General features: G+C 45.8%; 1 protein-coding gene across 3 annotated transcripts in view; it reads right to left on the bottom strand.

The window, feature by feature from the left end:
- Positions 1-1,107: 1,107 nt before the first annotated feature.
- Positions 1,108-17,545, bottom strand: part of usp28 (ubiquitin specific peptidase 28) — a 65,002-nt gene continuing 48,564 nt past the window's right edge. Inside the window, exons 18-26 of one of the 3 annotated variants that reach the window (XM_067970897.1) lie at positions 16,870-17,009; positions 13,665-13,832; positions 12,105-12,200; positions 7,827-8,005; positions 5,935-6,013; positions 5,404-5,483; positions 4,631-4,754; positions 2,992-3,187; positions 1,108-1,521 (exon numbers count right to left, since the gene is read on the bottom strand). In XM_067970897.1, the coding sequence (XP_067826998.1) occupies positions 1,346-1,521; positions 2,992-3,187; positions 4,631-4,754; positions 5,404-5,483; positions 5,935-6,013; positions 7,827-8,005; positions 12,105-12,200; positions 13,665-13,832; positions 16,870-17,009 (1,238 nt within the window). In that variant the 3' untranslated portion in view covers positions 1,108-1,345. The remainder of the gene's footprint in view (positions 1,522-2,991; positions 3,188-4,630; positions 4,755-5,403; positions 5,484-5,934; positions 6,014-7,826; positions 8,006-12,104; positions 12,201-13,664; positions 13,833-16,869; positions 17,010-17,545) is intronic. The other 2 variants (XM_067970898.1, XM_067970899.1) reach the window with 2 other exon arrangements.

Here is a 17,545-nt window from a genome sequence, read left to right as displayed (position 1 = left end):
CTGGTACATACGATCAACGGGAACGCTGCAGCAACTCACCAATCTTACTTCAACTGACTCGGCGACTGAGCAGGGCAAGACCAATAAGATCACGAGGATCCTGGTTTCCCCCTTAAGGTCGCACACCATCCTGCCTTGGACAAATACCGCCGTTCCTTCATCGCCGCTGTGTCAAAACGCCTGAAATTCCCCGTCGAGCACCATTGTGGGAGCCCTAACAGCACGAAGACTGCAGTGGTTCAAGGAGAAGGCCCCCCCCTCTCACCACCTTCTCAGGGACAGGTAATACGTGCCGCCTTGCCAGCCACGCCCATATCCCTGAAACAACTATTTTTTTTTTAAAGTTCTAATTTTCAGCACCTCGTTTTGGCACAGGCTGAGGCAGGGGCCAGTACAGAAAGAGCAAATTGTGCATTTTCTGAAATTGCGGAAAGTGAAGAAATGCCCCATTTATTCCAGGTCAATAAATATCTTATTCAGATAGTTAGCTAACAGTCACTGTGCGGTTTTAACTTGACTAGAATCTTACGCGTTATGCAGTCGGCCCAGGCATTGAACCACTGAAAATTACAGGGTGGGGGGGGGGGGGGGAAGGGTTCTACTTCATGTTATTAGTGGTCAGAGTTTTGCACTGTTGATAGTTAAATCTTGTGGTGTCGATCGGTGTATGACATTTTACTTTCTGAAACAACGTGCGTTATCTGCCCCATTACCTCTAGGAACTGCCAGTCTTGGGAAATCGATCAGTTATAAAACACGAGCAAACGCTGGCAGATAACATTCTCCTGCTATTTGTTTTCTTTAAAGAGCGAGGGTTTATGGAAGGATTTCAAAGCACATTCTGATGAGTCAGTCACTTGTCTGCTGATTAAATGGAGTCTTTTAAACACTGAACTCGCATTTACTTCATAGGAGCTCTGGGTCCCTGCCAGGACACCAGGGGTGAAAGGCAGTGCATGGGAGCCGTGGCCAGAGCAGGGCTGTTCATTAACCATGTCTGGCCCCTCCATCCCTCTGCTTGCACGGGTCTAAACTTTACCTTAACTTTCAGGAAGATCTTTAAATAAAAACACACTTGGAAAAATGCGTTTACACATCTCTGGGAAATAAAGCACAAGGAAAGTATTTATTTCACAACAAATACAAAATACAAAGTTGCGTGAAAATAAAAGCACCCAATATTTCATGTAATCATTGCTATTCCTCCCCTCCCCCCTCAGTCCTGATGTAACAGATAACAGTGTTTGACAACTAACTGCGGGATCAATGCTCGTGAAATGCTTGACCACACAATTTCAAGGGTCCAGTGTTTAAAATTCCAATCTCATGTTATCCGGTCGAGTGGCTATTTGACTGTGACAGGCGACGTGCTGTGAATTGACTCCATTACCGCCGCAAACCTGTTACAAAGGTCGTGGGGTGAGTTTGGCCGGATCTTTGGTGGCTCTCGTAGGATTCGAACCTCAGCCGAACAGTCCAACAGCCTCGGGAGGAATTCGGTGAGTTTCTCCTGTAGCTGGGCTACAAAAAGGGGGAAAAAAAAAATCATTGAAATGACAGAAGAGGACAATTTCAGCCATTTGAGGGCATAAAAACCCAAACTTGCCTTTATAGAGCCCATTCTCAGGACATCCAGGGATAAAAGACTTCAGTTGCGTGGAGAGACTGGAGAAGCTGGGGTTGTTCTCCTTGGAGCAGGGAAGGTTAAGGGGGCATTTGATAGAGGTGTTCAAAATCACGAAGGGTTTTGATAGAGTAACTGTTTCCGCTGGCAGAAGGGTCGGTAACCAGAGGACACAGATTTAAGATAATTGGCAAAAGAACCAGAGGTGACATGAGGAAAATAATTTTTACGCAGCGAGTTGTTATGATCTGGAATGCGCTGCCTGAAAGGGCGGTGGAAGCTGATTCAATAATAGCTTTCAAAAAGGAATTAGATAAATACATGAAGTGGAAAAATTTGCAGGGCTACGGGGGAAGGGCAGGGGGAGTGGGACTAATCGGATAGCTCTTTCAAAGGGACGGTACAGGCACGATGGGCCAAATGGCCTCCTTCTGTGCTGTATGATTCTATGATCTTAAAAAATTTCACATCCAACTAATTATTTTAGAAGTGTAGTCACTGTTGTGTAGCCAAATACAGAAGCCAATGGCGGAGCAGGCTCGAGGGGCCGAACGGCCTGCTCCTGCTCCTATCTCTTATGGTCTTATAAAACCCCGGGGAGCATCCCTGATGGCTCAAGCTGATTAAGGCTCTGAATGAATGAGCCATGCAGACCTGGAAGCCCCTAGGTTGGACCCCCTTGTGCTGAGTTGGTTGACCTTAAGCCTGGTGTGGGCAGAAGCTGCAGTGGTGCTATGGCAGGTAATGAGCACCCTAGAATTGAGGGGAGATTAGCTCAGGCCTCCCACTTGTGATCTCTGTCCAGCGCCTCCTGCTGGCAGTGCCACGCATGGAAGACAAGCAAATAGAGGATTGGGCACAGCAGTGATGTCCCCTATAATCATCATCTAACCACACACCGAGAATGGTCAGTTGGGCGCCAATAGAACCAAAGTCCGGCAAGGGCTCAAAAGAGAAAATACCCATTTAATCCATAATTTTGAACACCTCAGTTCTGAAGGGTTTTGATAGAGTAGATAGGGAAAAACTGTTTCCACTGGCAGAGGGTCGGTAACCAGGGAACACAGATTTAAGGTAATGGACAAAAGAAGATCGGGAGATGAGGAGAATTTTTTTTTATATGCAGCGAGTTATGACCTGGAATGCGCTGCCTTAAAGGGCGGTGAAAGCAGATTCAATAGTGACTTTGAAAAGGGAATTAGATAAATACTTGAAAAGGAAAAATTTACAGGGCTATGGGGAAAGAGCAGGGGGAGTGGGACTAATTGGATAGCTCTTTCAAAGAGCCGGCACAGGCACGATGGGCCGAATGGCCTCCTTCTGCGCTGCACGATTCTAAGATGGTACACAGAACGCCAAAGACTTACAATCCATGTCTTCGCCGAGGTAGGAACACCAGTGGTTCCTCATCATCTCCACCGCTGCCAGGTCTTCTTTGGAGAGCTCGTTGGTGACTATCAGGTGCATGCATGGAATGACCAGGTCGTTCATTATGCTCAGCCCCTCTGCTACATCGCTGTCATCGCCACTTTCAAACAAGTCTGCTGCATTGGCATTCAGCTCCTGCAGTAATAGGTATGAAGTGCGGGTCAGTGCATTATTAGTGAAAGGGATGTAAAAACCATAGATTCATTATATGAAGAGTCCACCTCCAATGCCAGCTGGGCATTCTTCCAGGCAGGGTACTTTTCTAGATTGACGTTGCTGTTTGTCTACCATCACAGATAGTCACCCGGCAGAGAGGGACCGCCACCAGGCAGAGAGGGACCGTCACCCGGCAGAGAGGGACAGCAAGGCACCTGCTTCCAGGCCTCTCAACTGGTTACTCTCCAGCCGGCCACTCGGGGCAGAGGTGACACCAAGAGTGATCCCAGGGCAAGTCCAGATCAGACTTCTTCCTTGTGGGAACCACCTGGATTCCGTTCTGCACCTCCCCTGATGGGAAGCTGGAGATCTGAAGATGAGATTCACCGTTTTATGTATAATTAGAGACTGTGGGTTATTGGTTCAACCTGAAAATAATCGGCACGAAAATTCTCGATTGATATTTTAAATTAAATTAACCCCAGAAAAATTGAGATTTAAGGATTGAGAAAGAAACAGGGGAATGAAGGAGAATGAAATAGAGTGAATTAAGAGTCGAATCAGGTAGAGAGAGAGAAATAAAGAGAGGGAAAGAACGAGTGGATTAAGGCAGGGAAAAAAAGACCGAAAAGAAAAGTAAGAAGTTTAATTTGTTCCCTTTCTGGGCCCCAAGAGGTTGAGTGGCATTATTGGAACATAAATCGCTTCATTAAAATGGTACTTACGCTGATAAGTACTAGCCCTAACTTTCTGCGATGAGTTTAATTGGCAACTCACGTGCAAATGCCTCAATTTTCTGAAAATCACGGGGAGGTTAAGAGCGAGATGCCGTTTTTGCGAGGCTAACGGCAGAGCGGCGCAAATCGTCCAGCAATTTGTGGTGATTCGCAACTCACGGGGTATCTCTCCCTCACCACAAGTTGCTGGGCGATTTAGACATTAATAACGGTGAGCGCCATTAAACTCGCCGTTATTTTGGCAGCAAATTCTGGCCCTTCATTTTAGACAACAGATGTCTCGTATCCTGTTCAGGAGCGCGGGAGATGCTGGAAGCGTCTCTTAGCTGCGGGAGCTACATTCAAGCCTTGGATGGACTTGAGCTACACGAAGATCACGAGACCTTCAAGGCCTAACAATGGCTGACAGTGCCAATATATAAAACAGACAAAGCTGCAAGGTCAGAAAACCTGAAACAGAACTGGAAAATGCTAGAAACACACAACAGGTCTGACAGCAGGTGGGAGAGAAAAGATGAAGTTTTTTGGGTAAAGAGCCTTTCAGCTTTGGCAAGGATGCCGCACCTGAAACGATAACCCGTCTTTTCTCTTTCAGATGCTGCATGTTTCCAACATTTGCTGTTTTTAATAAAAATTTGCCTGCATTATTCTAATCATTTTCCCTCATCTGAAAGTAGTGACTGACCAAAAGGCACTTTCTCCTGTAATATGCAATTAGTGTCTCATCAATTCCCCGGTTCTTTCCGTTCTTCAGTAGCTTCAAGTTGCTATGGAAGGCATGGACCAAGTAAGTCAGGGATTCACGGCATCTAAAAGCAGATACAAAACATTAATTCAAGCATTTCACTCATTTTAAAAGGACTGGTCCTGCCATGGTTAGAAAAACTGTGGCTGTCAAGGACAAGAAAAGGCCATTCAGCCCGTCAAGCCTCTTCCCTATAGTACCCTACACCTTTTCCATTAAACCTCATACTTAAGGTGTTGGCCTTGGCTCAGTGGGTAACACTCTTGCCTCTGTCAGAAGGCTGTGGGTTCAAGTCCCACTCCAGAGACTTGAGCACATAATCCAAGCTGACACTCTCACTGCAGTACTGAGGGAGAGCTGCTCTATTGGAGGTGGTGTCTTTTGGACGAGACGTTAAGCATCTGCCCTCTCAGGTGGACGTAAAAGATCCCACGGCAGGGGAGTTCCCCCTGGTGTCTTGGCCAATATTTATCTGTCAACCAATGTAACTAAAACAGATTATCTGATCATTATCTCATTGCTGTTTGTGGGATCTTGCTGTGTACAAATTGGCTGCTGCATGTGGGAACTACAGTCACAAACTCATCTTCTGTCACCTCTTGAAGAGGGGGGCCGGGGCACTGCAATTTCAAACAGAAAGGCCCAGAACACCCTGTCAGCTGTTAAGAATTCAGAAGAAGGTCCATCCTGGTTTTAAAGCGTTCAATACGTACTTTCCATTCTGATAGCACTCTAGTCCAGTCAGGAGATAAACGGAAACCTTCCGGAACAAACTGTAGTCTTCGTGCCATCTCTGTAAACGAAAAGGACGACACACCATTGAATTCTTTATTAAAACGCGGTGAGAAAGGATGCAGAGAGTGCACCGGTCGATCCCAGCTGCCACTTTAGATGGCACCAATGCTCATTCTCTGCAGGCGAGAGCATGTAAAAAAAGGCCGAAATATTAGCACCAGGACTCCTTCAGAAACCGAATGTCTGGGGAAGCCAGAAGCAACATTTGCCAGTTTAAAACTGGTTTCCTACTCGCCAAAAAAAAAAGGGTTGAAAACTACAGGGGAAAAAAACCCCCCAGAGGGAAACAAAACAGCAACTTTACAGTAAAAGCTGAAAATATGAAACCCTGTTAATAGTGCATGTATTTGGAACAATGCTCAATATTTATGTCCTTTCCCCTCTGTGCTGTTATGATTTTTTTTTAAACCACCCTAACAAAGCCGCACGACAGACAAGTGCAAATGTACCTTATACTCCTGCATGTCCATATCGGAGGGTCCAATAAGCTTCAGCTTTGTCTGTGCCACCTTCATTATACTTATGGACCTACAATTTGAACACAGAAGATTGTTTAGATTTTGAAGCAATGTTTTGACTTGAAGGATACTGAATAAATTTTCATTGCTTCAAAAAACAACGCTCTGCTATTTTAAAAAATATTAATTTTCGGTATATTTATTATTGCCCATCCCTAGTTGCCCTGAGTGGTGGGCCTCCTAACTGAGTGGTTCGCTAGGCCACTTCCGAGGGATAGTTAAGAGTCATGCATGTTGATGTGGGACTGCAGTCACATATAGGCCGGACCAGGTAAGGACAGCAGGTTTCTGTGGCATCCTATCTGACCCCAAGCTGAGTTTTCCACACCATATCTGCACTTACTTCCACCCCGTAGCATCGTCAGCCTCCAACCCTACCTCAGCCCATCTGCTGCTGAAACCCTCATCCACGCCTCTGTCACCTCCAGACTTTACTATTCCAGTAAATCCCCTGGTCAGACTCCCATCCTCCACACTTTGCAAACATTAGCTCATCCAAAACTCTGCTGCCTATGCCCTAACCCGCAATAACTCCTGCTCACCCATCATTCCTGTCTTGGCTGCACTGCCTTGGTCCCTGGTCCCCCAACACCTCCAATTTAACATTCAAATAGTTGTGTTTAAATCTCCCTTCATGGCCTCACCTCTTCCTTTCTCTGTAACCTCCGCGCCCCCCCACCCCCACCCCCACCCCCCCTAACCAGGAACTTCCCACTCCACCAACTCTGACCTCTTGTGCATCCCCCCCTTACTTGCGGCCATGCCTTCGGCTGTCCAGGCCCCGTGCTCTGGAATTCCCTCCCAAAGTTCCTCTGCCTCTCCATCTTCCCCTTTAAGGTGCTCTTTAAAAACCACCTCTTTGACCAAGCCTTTTGTCAACCCTTCCGATATCTCCTCCTTTGGCTCGTCATCAATTTTTGTCTGATTATGCCCTCTGGAGAACGCTGGGGCGTTTTTCTAAGTGAAAGTTGCTGTATAAATGCAAGCTGTTGCTGTTAATCTCTTCCAGCCCAAGAGGCCATGCCAAAGGTGAAAGTCAATCACCAGCAAGCTGTTGCTGGCTTGCGGAATCCTGCTTGGCTGTCAGAGGAGCTGACAGACGGGACAGTGGGTTAGACTGTGTCCTTTCACCTCTAGATTTGAATCCAGCCCAGACTGACAGAGCAGAAATCTAATTTCTCTGCCAGCTGCTTACATTCCAAGTGTAATAATGTTTGAGCAGCGTTTACACGGTTCCCAGTGGGTAGCAGCAGTTCTCAGCATAAAATTGCCCCATTAACTTACAGTAAAGCAGCAGACAACGCAAGAACGGTGTGGGCAACAGAAAAAAACACACTAAGGTTAGGACGACAACACTTCTTCTCTGGAGCTTTAGCCTACATCTACGTTGTTTTATACCCAATCTAAAAGGTGCATTTCCACCAGTGTTGGTACAACGTAGTATTGCTCTCCAGCAATCCTAGTCACAGTGTAAATGCCGCCTAAATCCCAGGAAGAGGAAGCTTCGCTCTGGAATTACGTGAAGTCTCAATTCTGGATTTACATTGTACAAGTTTAGCATTGGTGTGAAATAGAAACCGCTTTGCACTCTCTTTCGCGCAGCTGGAGAATTGGAGAGTTAATCGCATTTGAAAGCTTGAAGCTGACACTGGGTGCAAAAACTGGGGAAACTGTCCCACATTGCAGTACTGACATCCCTTACTTTGAACATGAGAAATTATTATTGTTTTTTTTCTCCTTTTTGTGACCTGGGACGACGCCAGTTGGACTTCGGAAAGCTGCAATTGTAAATTCGACATGCACGGGGTTAAATTTATCTCCACCTTTCGTCGTAGCTCAGGTTTTTATCTGCAAACTGCTCCAGGAGCGTCCGCTCGATCACCCGCTTGGAAGCTTTGTTCTGGAAGAAGTAAACGAGGACGTGCTGGAGCCGCGGATCGTTCTGGGGTGTCGGCTTATCCTTGGCCAAGTCAAACAACCGTGAGTACTCTTCATGGAATGCCTAGGAGCAAGGTGGTGGTGGTGGGGGAGAGAAAGAGAGATGGAGGGGAGAGAACAAAAACACACAGCTCAAAATATAGCTCGGTGATTGAAAAAAGGTTGAAGAAAACAAACTGGAAAACCCAAAATGATAAAAGATGCTGGAGTCCTCAACAGGTCCGACATCATCTTAAAAGAGGCCTTTACTCACCATGTGTGCAGAGTTAGGAATTATTAGTTTGTGAAAACGATTCTAGCGCAAAGAACAAAAAGGTCCTATAACAATTTAAATTAGTGTAAAATTTCATTCAGTTATCAACAGCACGCATGGAGGAAGGGGGGAGGGGGGGGGGGGGGAGGGATCGTCAAAAGTCCAGTTAGGCTTCGTTCACACTACAACAGCAGTGTCGGGACTTCGCACAAATGCTGTGGGTGACAGTGCAAGTGCAGCCGGAATCCAGAGTCAGGACTCGCCCCGACGCGGGAGTGAAGCAGAGCCAGATTCGCTGGAGGAGGGAATCTCATTCCGTTTCACTTCAGAGCCCATTTGGGACGGGACACCTGATTCGCACTACACAGGTTTAATGTCAGTGCAAAGGGGAAACTGCTTCACGCTGACATTAAACCTGTAGAATGGATGCCCCAGTATTCCATTTCCCAGAGTCTGATACTTCATTCAAGGAGTTAAAGTGCAGAAGTTGTTGCAGCGATGGCCCAACACGCTTTATAAAATGTCTTAATGTAGCATTTCCTGCATTTACAACGGTGACTACTCTTCAAAAGTACTTCATTGGCTGTAGAGCGCCTTGGGACGTCCTGAGGTCGTGAAAGGCTCTATATAAATGCAAGTCTTTCTTTCTTTTCATTTGCTTAACGCGCTAGTGACATCTGGAGGGAGAATACCAAAAACTCTAACATCTTTGTCTATATTGGCAGGCTGTCCAGTTTGGACAGCCCCCATCCATTCCATGGTACCTAACTGTCAACCATCTTTTCGGTGACTGGAGAATTAGTTAAATATAACAGTGGTGATGGAGAGCAGGGAGTCATGGTTACCAACCTTGCATATTTAGAAGTCCAAAGTACAACTGTTATTGAAATAATTCCATTCAATGGAGTCATTGCTTTTCTTCATGTGATGTCCTAACTTTCAGGCAACACATCACCCACTGCCCCTTCCCCCAACGGAGTCACAGTCCAGTAGAATTGGGGTGTCCAAGTTTTTGTCTCTGTGGGTCACTTAAGTGAAGCATCAAGGCCCACATATAAAGTTTAAATCCACCTTCTCATTAATTTGCCAATGCCTCAAGTTGCTGATACTTCTTTAACCACCAATGAAACAGCATTAAGAACAGTCCTTTCCAAACCTCCGGGCCACCTTATTCAAAGGGGACAAACTATCAAATAAGAAATCTAAGCACAACTGGAACGGATTCAAGAGCTGGACTGCCAGAGCTCGGAGACCATGTGTGGCCCTTGGGTCACTGGTTGGACACCCCTTAGCAGATGCCAGTCATTGGTAGCGCAAGGTCAATTCCTGATATAGTCTGTGGCATATGCCAAGCTGCAACCCAGGGGGACTGGGAGAGCCAGCCGGGGGGACCGGGAGAGCCAGCCGGGGGCCAGGTGATTCTCTGGGCTATTCTTGCACAATTGTCAACAGTTAGTGATGGAACAGAGCTTGGAAACAGAGTCAGCATCTCTGAGTCAGGAAGTAAAATGAAGAATCTCTTCCCCTTTCCCCTCCCAATAAAACCACCAGAGAACACCACGGGACAGACCTTTACCTGTAGCACCTTGGCAGTGTGCAGAATGGACGATTGAAGGGGGGGGGGATACGATTGCATAACTGTAACAAAGTACGTCCAATTTTTCCTCTGTTAATTCAAGTGGAAGGAAAATTGGGTTGGCTCTTTATGGGCGTGCAATCTTCCTCCTTCTATTTTCTGCCCAGATGATACTTTATGCCCAGATTGTACAGATAAAACTCTACCCTCGTGACACACTAAGGCTACTTTGGTAACGGGAAATAACGCGAAACATTTTTAAGAAAAAAAAGCACCAGTCGTTAAGCACCTGGGGCCTCTGAACATTGTGCTCATGCGTTAGCCATTTCCAAACATGTCCTGTTAACTTTGTGGATTCCATTTAGATGGATAAAATGTTGACAGTGAACTAACTGCTGGAAGAGTCAGCAGCAGCCTGAATGGAATGGCATGAGGGTACATGGGCCGTCATTCTACTTCAATATCAACATGTCACATAACTCACACAACGCACACCATGCATCAAACCCTTCCATTTCACAGTTCAATAGCAGTTAGTTGCAAAATATAATTTGTGCACATGCAACCTCAGCAACAAGAATGCAGCACCAATAATTTTCTACAATTCCAGAAAGCAGATGGGAAGGGCACTGTTTGGCTTTCTGCATGGAATTACATAGAATTTTACAGCACAGAAACAGGCCATTCGGCCCAACAGGTCTATGCTGGTGTTTATGCTCCACATGGGACTTCTCCCACTTTACTTCGTCTCACCCTTTCAGCATATCCTTCTATGAAGCTTTCTGCTTTACAAACAGGTGCGTGTGGATTGCAAATACTTGCTCAATCAGGAAGCTTGATTGTGTTTAGCACGACAGGAGTGATTTTTGTGGTAATATTCACCAGCTGGGATTCGAAAGCTAGTTTCTGAAGAAGTGCAGACTAGGTGCCTGCGCAAGACACAATTTAAATAAAAAGCCATGAACGCCACTGGATCAACTGTTAAATTCACTGCCCCCAGCTTGAAACCAAGCCCGACTGGCCAGGAACGTACAAATAAAAAGAAAAGAAAAATGCAAATGCTGGAAACCTGAAATCAAAAACAAGCTCGTGAGTTACCCCCCCAAATGTCTTTTCTCACAGCTGCTAACTAATTTGCTGTGTCTTTTCAGCATTTTCTATTCATGTTTCATCCAAAACTCTGCTGCCCGTATCCTAACTTGCACCAAGTCCCATTCACCCATCACCCCTGTGCTTGCTGACCTACGTTGGCTCCCGGTCCAGCAACGCCTCAAATTTAAAATTCTCACCCGTGTTCTCAAATCTCTCCATGGCTTCGCCCCTCCCTACCTCTGTAACCTCCTCCAGCCCTACAACCCTCCGAGATCTCTGCGTTCCTCCAATTCTGGCCTCTTGCGGATCCCCAATTTCTTTCACCCCACCACTGGCGGCCGGGCCTTCAGCTGTCTTGGCCCGAAGCTGTGGAATTCCCTCCCTAAACCTCTCTGTCTCTCTACCCCTTTAAGACGCTCCTTAAAACCTACCTTTTTGACCAAGCTTTTGGTCACCTGTCCTAATATCTCCTTATGTGGCTCAGTGTCAAATTTTGTCTGATAACACTCCTGTGAAGCGTCTTGTGACGTTTTACTACGTTAAAGGCACCGTTTAAATGCAAGCTGTTGTTGAAGTTACCAGATTCAATCCCTTGTTCTGTGCTGAGTTAGCTGATCGCAGCCACGGTGGCAGCAGCAACAAGAGCGCCACTGGGACTAGGGAGGGGAAAGGAAATCAGATGGTGTTTCTACCCCGGACTGCTATCCTGCGATCTTGCTGGACAGCGCTCGCATGTGGATCTCAGGTAAGAGACAAGGGCAGGACTGATCTCCACTCCCCGATCTCCCTCCAGTTCAACAGCCTGCCAACATTCGCTGTCTGGACTCACACCTCAAGAATAGATACTTGGGGGGTAGGTACATTGAGGGCAGACATTGTACAAGAATATATTCATGATCTGGAATGCACTGCCTGAAAGGCTGGTGGAAACAGATTCACCAGTAACTTTCAAAAGGGAATTGGATAAATACTTGAAAAGAAGAAATTTGCAGGGAAAAGAGTAGGGAAGTGGGATTAATTAGATAGCTCTTTCAAACTGTCGGCACGATGGCAGCTTCTGTGCTGTAAGATTCTATGAGAAACTGTGTCCCAGCGTGAGGAGATTGTAAAGGGAGTGGTCCAGGAGGAAGATATCAGAAAACATTAAATCCACAGGAAGTCCAAGTTGACAATAAAAAAAAATCTACAAAATCCGCAGACGTCACATGCACAGCAAAGCACAAGACTGGCAATAGTAAATACCTTTATTAGCCCTGCCTCAGGGCCATCCATGTCAAAGACTTGTCTGGATTTAGCAATAGCCAGGATGACGCCCTGCATGGCCGGGCTTAGCATTTCCTGCCACAAGAGGGCAATAGGAGAAAACCATCAGGACCAGACAGACAAAGAGAGAAAGATCATAAACCGCGGAGAAAAATACAGGACTCAAGACTATGTACATTTCAAATCATTCATCATCAGGAACTGCGCATGAATGGCAGTGAGTGAGTTTTGAGCCAAGAGTCTCATCACTACTCTAGGATAATATTGCAGTTTAGTGGTTCGTAGTTTGAACAGGGTTGTCAAGGGTAGGTTTACAAACTGGGTCTTGCAAGAGGACCAGTGAGGTGAAAGGGTGGAGAAAGGATGGAATACCCTGCCCAGAAGGCCATAGACTGAGTGTCAGCTGAGGTGTTTAAAAATGAGGTAGATGCTTACTTGGAAAGTGAGGATATTAATGGCTATGGAGAAAGGAAGGGCAAATTGGAGTTAAAAGAGGCTCCATGGCCAACAAAACTGCAGAGGAGGCTTCAGGACTGCATGGTCTCCCCCGCTCCGAGGGTTGCCAACTCTGGTTGGACGTATTCCTGGAGGTATCATCACATGACCCTCCCGCCTCCAACCTCCACGCTCCCCACCATTGGTCGCCTGACACAACTATCCTCGCGGTGCCCCGCCTTCCCACGGCCAATTGGAAAGCGAACAGACTCTTGGTTAACCGATTGGATGACTCTTGACTGTCAGTCAAACAGCTTTCCCCCCGCACCCCCCCCCCCACCAATCCTCCATCTCCAATATTTTTATAACTAATAAATGAAAGTGTTCAATGAAAAAGAAAGAAGAAATTGGACAGTGTGAAAATCAAAATTGCTTTCTGCCACTTTACAGTAGACCAGATATGGAGTGACAGTGGTACAATTGCAAGGACAGGTCCAGAGCCTACTGGTGCGTGGCTTGTGGGGAGGCACAAGCAGTGGGACAATCTGTTAACATATTGTACCTTGCACCGGCGTTAAACAGAATATTAAAAATAAACTAGATGGAATCTTACAACAGCAACTTTTCACCATTTGCAGTAACCTTAAAAAGGAGTTTCCCAATTTTTAAAAATATTTCTCTGTAATAAACATACTTTTTGCACTGTTAGAAGCTGCAGGGCTCCGCATTTACAATCACCCAACTGCAGCAACAGTTCAGAGCAGTTTCACTTCACACCGGCACTGCAGTTACAGTGTAAACGCAGCTTAGATCTGGAGTGAGGGTCCCGACCGGATACTGGAGTGATGAGCAGCGAGACACTCTGAAGGAGGGAATCTCACTCCAATCTACACTACACAGGATTAGCATTGGTGCAAAGGCAAAACTGGTACTAAAATTGTAGCATTAAGCCCTCAAAGGATCTTCTTGCCTTTTGAAAAAACAAAAATTCAAGCCCCTTCTATAGATAATCCAGGAACCACAGCTACACTGTACTGATTTCCTCAAGCAAGGAACAGTTAACGCCGCTCAGCTGCTATAAAAAGTCTTCAGGTCGACCTGTACCTCCTCGTTGTAGCCGTCAGCATCATGTCGAACCGTAACTTTCCCGACATTGGGTATCTCCACCTCGGAGATTTGGGTACCAGTGCTTGCAGGCTGCTGCTCTTGCTCCCTGGCTGGCTCTGGCTCTGGCTTCTCTCCAGTTTCTCTGGTTTCCTGCTCCGTATCCGACTAGCTCAGGCAACATGGAGGGGGAGGGGGGGAATGAGCAGAAAGGAAAGCGGACAGGAGGGAGGGAAGGAAGGAAGGAAGGAAGGAAGGAAAGAAGGAAGGAAAGAAAAGATGACAGAAACAGGTAAGAGTGATAACCAGGGAAGGCACGACAGAGTGCGTCTGTTAATATTTGTTGTAAAATACAAACAAACCCCACGAGCAGCAGAAAGCGTATGACTGTGGATGTCGGGTGAGGACCAGATTAGACTCTAATATGTTGCTCCCATGGTAAAGCTCACTGTCTAGGGCTCACACATGCACCTGGACAGGTTACTGAAGAGTTACGGTGCCATATTAAAGCTTGAAGAAAGGAAGGAACCTTTTTTTTGTGGCAGATGGGGTGGAATTTACAACTTAAAAGATGTGGAATGCGCTGCCTGAAAGGGCGGTGGAAGCAGGTTCAGTAGTAACTTTCAAAAGGGATTTTGGATAAATACTTGGAGGGGAGGAAATTGCAGGGCTGTGGGGAAAGAGCAGGGCAGTAGGACTAATTGGATAGCTCTTTCAAAGAGCCAGCACAGGCACAATGGGCCGGATGGCCTCCTTCTGTGCTGTAACATTCTGTGATTCTATAATTTTCCAAAAGGTGCTTCTTAGCATCCACAATGAACATTCTTCCCATGCAGTGTCGGTCAACGAGGTTTCTCTCATCATCAGCATCGCTCCTCAGTGTAGTCAGATCTTGCCTCAGTTACACCTTTCACACACTAATCTCTGTTTAAACGGCCGTAAACACATAATTTAAACACACTTCAAATGATGGTATGTAGATAGTGAAATCCCATTCCACTATGTCGCCCCATCTACAACTTCTGTTCCCCAGTGTTTTGGAGCCCCCCCCTCCTCCCCATTTATACCCATCAAAACTTTGCACCATCATACTGCACTAAGACTTAACTTGCATTTACGTAACTCCTCGTCGCATCTCAGAAACACCTTGAGGCCGTTGTTATATAGGCAAATATGGCAGCCATTTTGCACTCAGCACGATCCCACAAACAGCAATGAGATAAATGGACAAGTTAATCTGGCAGGCAAACCTTGCGGCCCGTTTGCACAGATTCTTAAGGAGATGAATGACCAGTTGATCAGTTTTCAGCAGCGTGTTTCAGAGACAGGAATGTTCATCAGGAAACCAGGAGAACAATCTGCTCTACTTTGGACAGTGCCAAGTGAACTTTAATGTCTTCTTGAACCATCACAACATTTCATCTGAAGGACACCAACTCTGACAATGCAGCCCTCTCTTTGTAGCGCACAAGTTGACTGAATTACTTTGTAGCGCAGCAGTCACTGCCGTTATATAAGCAAATGTGGCAGCCATTTTGCACACAGCAAGATCCCACAAACAGCAACGAGAAAAATGACAAATTAATATATTTTTGGATCCGGGAGGAATGAGAGGCAGGATACTGGGAGAAATCCCTGATCTTCTTCCAATAATGCCATAGAAACAGACAGACAGCACCTTGGTTTAAAATCTGGATCAGTCCATTATTGTGTGATGTGGTGGACATTCTCCTCACAAAATAAATTTTTAAAAGGACAAATCACCCTATTATCAAAACGTGAGGTAGTCGCCAAAAAAACTTTATATCCCCCTCCAAACAAAGAGATTTGTGAGTCTAAGCACTCAGGTCATTTAAAGCAAGTACAAAAAGTAATCAAAAAGGTTAATGGAACATTGGCCTTTATCTCAACAGGGCTGGAATACAAAAGTGAGGAAGTAATGCTTCAGTTGTACAGAGCCTTGGTCAAACCCCATCTGGAGATACTGCGTTCAGTTCTGGGCACCGCACCTCAGGAAGGACATACTGGCCTTGGAGGGGGTGCAGCGCAGGTTCACCAGAATGATACCTGGGGTTAGAGGGTTAAATTATGAGGGCAGGTTGCAAAAACTTGGCTTGTATTCCCTTGAGTTTAGAGGATTGAGGGGTGATCTGATCGAGGTGTTGAAAATGTTAGAGGATTCGATAGGGTAGATACGGACAAACTATTTCCTCTGATGGGGGAATCAAGAGTGAGGGGGTGTGATCTTAAAGTTGGTGCAAGGTCATTTAGGAGGAAATCAGGAAGCAATTTTTCACACAAAGGGTAGTGAAAATCTGGAATTCTCTGCCCCAAAAGGCTTTGGATGTTGGGTCAACTGAAGCTCTCAAGACAAATAGACTTTTGTTGGGTAAGGGTATCAAGGGATATGGAGCTTCAGCGAGTAAATGGGGTTTAAGTACAGATCAGCCATGATCTAAATGAATGGCAGAACAGGCTCCATGGGCTGAATGGCCTACTCCTGTACTTCAGAAGTCTGAAAAAAGTGTTTGATAAAAATTACTTGCTGTGCAACGTAGAAAACACGCAGCGTAACCACATCATCGCTATGACAACGGAACCACGAAGCAGATTTATTTTCAGCCAGAGCAGCTGTTGACCTCCATGCCCGTGAGTTAGGCAGGACAGAAATCAGCCCAGGTTCCCACTTCCGCTCTCACTATCCTGCTGGAAAGTCTGCACGTGTGGATATCAAGCGAGGACAAGATTGGGACTGACTGTGATGCCCCCGGAGTTGGATAGCACACTCTAGGGCGGCACACGAGGAATGGTCACATGGGTGAGGTGCCCACCAATTCTGCAGAGCTGAATCCTAGCAAGAGATGGGATTTTCCGGGGGGTGGGAGAAAATGGGGGAAAAAATTATACACTTTGTATTTGGGAGTCTCTATCAAGGTCAGACGTGACCTTGCAAAAAAAATGGACAAACAAGGAACGCGTTCCCTAAAACTGGTAAAGAAAAATCTTTGAATAATATTTAATAATTAAGCACTTTTGAAATCTGAAACATTGATCCGAATTCAGAGTCCAATTTCAGATTATTTATCACACCAGACATGTTCACGCCTAATCTGCTTGAAATCTTTTCCTCGTATTATAAAAAAAACCTCGCCAGAGAGGGCAAGTGCCAAGGAAACCCGCTGTGTACAGCTCAGGGATCTCTCACCTCCCTCAAAGCAGCCTCAGCACCGACATTCTTGTAGGAGATTGCAGCTTTCTCAATAGCCTGGGCGGTCTGCTCCTTCACCATGACAGCATGTTCAGCAGAAGCAGAGCACGAACTCTGCTGGCAGGCCAGAGTCTGCTCTGTAGGACAAAAAAAAATGTTGAGAGAATCATCGGACTTTACACACACATCAACGCAGCTATCGCTGATCTGTCAAAAGAGCGCTGAAGAATTTTAGTCACTTTGGTTGAAACTTTTAATTCATAGTTTTAAAATTACGGACATACATTAAAAAAAATAGGAAGTGCTGGATTTGTGCAGCAAGTTAATCAGCATCTGAAAGAGAAAGAATTAATTGAGGGGCCTCGACCTAAAGTACTCACTTGTTCTTTTCTCCCTTGGATGCTGACTGACCTGCTGTGTATTTTCAGCATTTCCTGTTTGTATTTCAAATTTCCAACATTCAAAGTTTTCCTTTATGTTTGAAAAGTCACACACGACCAAAGGAAACATTTTATGTTTGTTAAATAACTAAAAAAGACCATTTTGTTCTTGCTCATTGTTCCCCATAATATCCAGCAGGAAACCTCGACAGCCCGCCGCAAGGTAAGGACAACACATGCTTACAAACTGCAGATAATTTACAGGAAATACTACACGAGCACTATTGTCTCCT

Source organism: Heptranchias perlo, chromosome 33 (assembly GCF_035084215.1).
Source record: "Heptranchias perlo isolate sHepPer1 chromosome 33, sHepPer1.hap1, whole genome shotgun sequence".
In the NCBI taxonomy this organism is placed as follows: domain Eukaryota; kingdom Metazoa; phylum Chordata; class Chondrichthyes; order Hexanchiformes; family Hexanchidae; genus Heptranchias; species Heptranchias perlo.
Note: the sequence above shows the minus strand (reverse complement) of the source record. Positions and strands in the feature narration are given on the sequence as shown.